The 5,773-nt window shown below is 25.4% G+C and overlaps 1 protein-coding gene across 1 annotated transcript; it reads right to left on the bottom strand.

Annotated features, from left to right (window-relative positions):
• Window positions 1-2,788: 2,788 nt before the first annotated feature.
• LOC101507323 (basic form of pathogenesis-related protein 1-like) lies at window positions 2,789-3,484 on the bottom strand. The gene has a single exon (XM_004486200.4). It carries the CDS (start codon window positions 3,421-3,423, stop codon window positions 2,944-2,946), a length of 480 nt encoding a protein of 159 aa, XP_004486257.2. The 5' UTR covers window positions 3,424-3,484; the 3' UTR covers window positions 2,789-2,943.
• Between the last annotated feature and the right edge of the window lie 2,289 nt (window positions 3,485-5,773).

Raw genomic sequence — 5,773 nt, 5'->3', positions numbered from 1 at the left:
GAGAGCTAATCACAATAATATGTATTTTGTCAAAAGTGCTTATTATATCCCATGGTGCAACTATTGAAAGGCCTTCTTTGTATGCTCTCACTTAGAACAAGGTGGTACCTCTAAAAACGAAGTTTTTTGCTTAGAGAGTTCTTAATAGCATGATTCCTACAAAAAATAATTTGGTTATGCGTGGAATTGTAATTTTAGATAACTCTTTATGTGTTTCGAAGTGTGGAGGCGAAGAGACTTTGCAACATTTTTTGTTTTCTTGTCCATTTTTTTATTAGGTTTGGAGTGATATATTCTTGATTGGTTAGGCTTTGTAAGTATTTTTTCTCAAAGTGTTGTTAATTATGCTCAGCAATTTTACAAAATCTCAAGAGAAAAACTTTGTATTATTTGATTGGTTCCCAGTTGAACTATTTAAAAGATGCGCAATAATTGAATTTTTGGTCAAAAAAAAAAACTCATTTGACTAGCTACATTCTTATTTACTATTGAAAGCATGACTAGCACATACACTAATAATGAGTACGTATGAGATGAATCTAAAGACTTCTGGCCACAATTATCGGAAGTATTTTTCAAAGCAGCAAATGGATATATTTATTTGAGATTAATCCTATACATTGATCATTTATATATATAATTTACAAAAGGCGAGGATTGAAGAGATTAACTAATTTACAAATGTGTTAATAACATGTATTTTGTTAAAAGTGCTTACTATATTATATCCCATAGTGCAACTATTGAAAGGTCTTCTTTGTATGCTCTCACTTAGAACAAGGTGGTACCTCTAAAAACGAATTTTTTTGCTTGGAGAGTTCTTAATAGCATGATTCCCACAAAAATAATGAAAATAATAAATGTTACGGTAAAAAAATAATGAAAATAAAAAATTGTCATATTACAATTAATTTGATTATTTAAACTCATTGTCTTGATATATGTCTCTCATACTATATAATAATGATGATATAAAAAACTAGAGGATATAGATGAGAAATAGATTATCGATTTTGTTTGGCATTTAGTATCCGTGAACCCATTTTGGCATCACACAACTAGAATATCCCAAACGTGTGGAAATGCATTTAATATGAATTAACTTTGAGTAGACTATCGGAGAAATAGATAATCAGATTAGATTTTATTTTTAAATTTAACATGATATTTTTAGAAAATGTCATTTTACTATATGATAATATTCTGTTTAAATTAATTCTGAGATATTTCATTGAAATATATCAAAATTTTCTAATTAGAACAAAGTAAAAATCTAATATAATAATAATAATAATAATAACAATAATAATAATAATAAAATATCATTTATATTTAATCAAATAATCTAATATAGTAGATTTAAATGGTTTTTTATGGCCTTTATAGTCTGGCATTTTAAGGCAGATAATTTTTAGTGAAAAAATAATAATTACTTTGTTGTATACTTCCCAAAGAATGAAATATAATCAAAAGATAAATTAATATATTTAAATATATTAATTTTTTAACTATTATTTTTTAAAATTAAAAATTAGTATATTTAAATACATTAATTTTTTAATTATTATTTTTCTTATATTTTATTTTAAAGAGAATAATGACTAAAAGTCATGCTATATTTTACATTTTGACACCATACTCCTATTTTTAGCTGTTAGTAACATGCACCGCGCAATATGTTAATAATGAAGGTTACTTTAATAGAGGACACCGCCCACAATCTTTGTGATTTATACCCCTCGGATTTGTGAACTTTGAATTATGTATCAGTTATAACGTGTTTGATTGTGAGGAGAAATAGGGTTGAGAGAAAAAAGTGAGAAATTGAGTTGATTTTAATATATTGTTTGGAACAAGAGAAAAAAGAGAAGAAATATAAGAGAGAGAAATGTTGATTAATTTTAAAAGTATTAAAACACTCTTTAATTAAAAAATAATTAAAAAATTATCATCAAATTTAATTTAATTTAATTTTGATATAAATTCTATTAAATTAATTATTTAAATAAGTTTTTTTCCTGAAATTTTAATTTATAACATTAAATTTCCTTAAAAATCATAACATTAAATTAATTATCAATCATTTAATTTAATTGATTTATATTACTTTATTTATATATAATTTATTTATATTATTTAAGCTAATTATAAAAAAAAAAAATTAAAATATTTTATCGGTACCTAAACAATTAAGTTATACTTTATTTTAAAATAATCACATATCCTTCACCTCATAAGTTTGAACAAAATAATTTTTTTTACATTATAATAATTTATAGATGTCATGTATATAAAAAAATGAGGATCATCACAAAAAGGAGAGTAAAAGTAAAAAATTAAGAAAAAACATGCACTTCTGACACTTCTTTTAGGAAGAGAAAAAAAAAAGTAGATGGGTCCACCATATTTTTTAACTCTCCTCTCCTTCTATGTTCAATCAAATAGAAAAAAGTTATATTTTTCTCTTCTCTTTCTCTTTCTCTTTTGTTTCTCTTTTTGCAAACTCTCTTATACCAAATAGACATTTAGTTAGAGGATATATATTGCATAGTCTGAGTGTTGCTCCTCTTTCATTTAATTAGTCTTTTGGTATCTATTTATAAATAAAAATATATGTCTTTTTTATTTTTAATTTATTATTATATGAAAAAACTTAGGTGACTTGAATCGATCCTTGCGGAATTTAAGCTGAATTTTTATCAATTGAACCAGCCTATATTAGTTATATTTTTCTGTTCTTATTAATCAATGATTGGTACACACATTAATCATAATTTCTTATTGTCCGTACCATAACATAACCATCAATTTTGGTCAGATATTTTGTATACAAATTTATTTATGAGAACACAAATTTTTTTAAAATTTAAAATATACAATATAATAGAAACAACCAATACTAATTAATTTACTTTTACAATATAGTTATATATATAAAGAAAATCAATAAGGTCGTTGACCTTCAACATTGCCAGGTGGTGAATAGCTACAAATAACAAACACCCACCCATTTTGACATTTGGACTTAGCACAACCAAGATGAACCGAATCACTCCAAATAATTTGAGTATAATGCAAACACTCATCATGAACACAAGAGTTAGAGTTATAATCATAGTATGGCTTTTCAGTTAGCCAAAACTTCACAGCGTCCGAACCATTCATTTCACCGTAACCCTCAGCAAGGTTTTCACCAAATGGACCCATTGAGTGTTCGAGTTCACAATCTTTTATTCTTTTGTTTGCATAATTTTGTGCATAGGCTTCAAGTGTATGGTTCCAATAGAGTGGACCAACACCAACAACTTCTCGAGCTTCATTATGCACATCAACGAAGTCTTGAGGGGAGTTTTGTGCTATGCAACAAAGGTTTGAACACATGAATAAGAAGAAAATGGCTAAGATCATATGTGACCTCATCATTATTTTTATTTTTTTTTATATTTGATTGTTGTTTGGTTAGTGAAGGAATGTATGTATGGGAGGCTGTATACTTATAGAGCAACATCAAGTTTCTAATCAAGCCGTAGAAACCGAAGAAAATATATTAAATAATTTCTAATCAAGTTTCTAGTAGTAGTGGGTATAGCCTTAATTACTCTTATATTTGCCACTTTTTTAAAAGTAAAAATAGAGTGGAACGTGATCACTTTATTAGACAGGTAAATAAATATATTAGTAAATATTTTTTTTAGTTTTAACTCTCTCGTTTTAAAAAAAATGGAGTTATAACAATTTCTAGTTGGATTGAAAGTAAGTAAAATATAATTAATAATTATTCTAATCAGAATTTGAGTTTTTTTTGAATTATTTGTCTTTAATTAAATTTTTTTAACTCTTATGTATTTGAAAGTGTAAATTTGAGAATATGAAATATTGAAGATTGTAAAACAACTTAATGGTGAAATCTCTTGTAGGTCAATAAAAGTTGAATAAATATATATGGTAAATTTTAGTTGATCCATTTAAAAATAAAGTGAAATCCCATTAATTTTTATCATTGGAGATGCTCTAATAACCTCACATTCTAAATTCTCCTCTTTTGTATTAGAGCTAAATTTTTGAATTAAGTATTAACTCATGCTTATAAAATTTAGTTGAGATATCGATGTATCTTTTTTAATTTATAAACAAACTCTTTTATGGACTTTCTTTATTTTGAATGTAGAGATAAGTTTTTTCATTACATCCTTTCATAGTTAACACTCTATAGTTTAATGTGTCATATGGTGAGTGATCCGATAAAAAAGACTTTGATAACATTATGTTTTTGAATAGGTCTAAATGATCTTATATAAAATCAAATTTTAAGATAAATTATTTATAAACTCTTTTCAAACATGGGAATTGGGTTTTGTTTTCAATAGATCAACAAGCTTGTTTTGTTACCACAAGCTACGATTGAAAGGATAGGATTTTGGGTTGGGAAAAACGATGAAGTTAAAGATCTTCTAAACAATAAGAATATTGCAAATTGGTACTATTTGAAGGTGCACCTCCCATTAGACTTTGGATTTCTGTCTTTTTTTTTTATAGGATTATTATGAAAAATATTCTGTTAACTGATCTGTTGAAAATTCTAAGAGATTATCCAAAAATATAGATACAAAATATAGCATATAAATTAATAAAATATAAATTTATAGTTGTGTCTTTGAATTTAAAAGAATATAAAAAGATGTCTTCTCTAATACAGATGAATGAGTGATTAAGATTAAATCGACCTAATAAGATAGTTAGAATTTATATAGAGAAATTTCAACAAACAAATTAAAAAACGACTTAACCTATTACGAATAATTCAAATAATAAAATCCAAAATAAATAATTCATTTATTTATAATTAAATATTTTATTATTAATTAGAATTTAATAGTTAATAATTACATTTTATTTATCGATTAAGATCCATAAAATCTGACAAATTTTGCAATATGACTGATCCAATTAAGCTTAAAATTTGAGAGTAATTGCACACATAGGAAATATAACACCTAAATCATATTGCACTATCTTTTCTATATATGTGATGTGATGCATGTGTCCGGTGTGCAGCATGTATGTTTTTTCTTTTCACAATTCATTCTGTAATTTAGATGAATATCTTCCGTTTTAAAAAAATAATAATAATGATGAATGCTTTAAGATTAAATATTGTTAAATTGAACAAACTTTGGGTTCAATTTCAATATATTCGATGAGTTCCTTTTTTTCCCTTCATAATATATAGCAGTAGTTTGTTTGCACTTGTAATTAATTAATAGAGTCTACGTCTAGTTAATAGTAAAGTCATGTGACTAGTCACTTTCTTATATTTACTATTGAAAGCATGATTGTACATAGCTAATAATGCATGCGTATGAGATGAATCTAGCAATTGTGCGTAGAGACATCCAATATTTCACATGGGTTTCTAGTGACTTCTGCCCACAAATTTTGGAAGCATTTTCTAAAGCAGCAAAATGGGTATATTGTTGATTCATGAAATTAATCCTGATTTTTTATCTAGGATTAACCATTAAGTTCAACTAACACCAAATCAAATTTTCTTGACACATAATTTCATTTTCAATATCTACGTCGTGTGTAGCAGATAACATAATTCTTTATAATACAAAGCAAAGTGATATATATTTTTAAGATTAATTATTCAATTTCAACCAAACTAAAGGGAGAACATAGCTAGATAAATAAATGGATTGACACTAAGTAAGAGATAATTGGATATTACTCTCTTATTTACTATAAGTATATAAGATGTGATTTATATATT

Source organism: Cicer arietinum, chromosome 1 (assembly GCF_000331145.2).
Source record: "Cicer arietinum cultivar CDC Frontier isolate Library 1 chromosome 1, Cicar.CDCFrontier_v2.0, whole genome shotgun sequence".
Taxonomy (NCBI): Eukaryota; Viridiplantae; Streptophyta; class Magnoliopsida; order Fabales; family Fabaceae; genus Cicer; species Cicer arietinum.
This window is presented reverse-complemented; position numbering and strand designations above follow the sequence as displayed.

Coding starts and splice junctions, on each gene's coding strand:
- LOC101507323 (XM_004486200.4), bottom strand. CDS start 3,423: ATGATGAGGTCACATATGATCTTAGCCATTTTCTTCTTATTCATGTGT.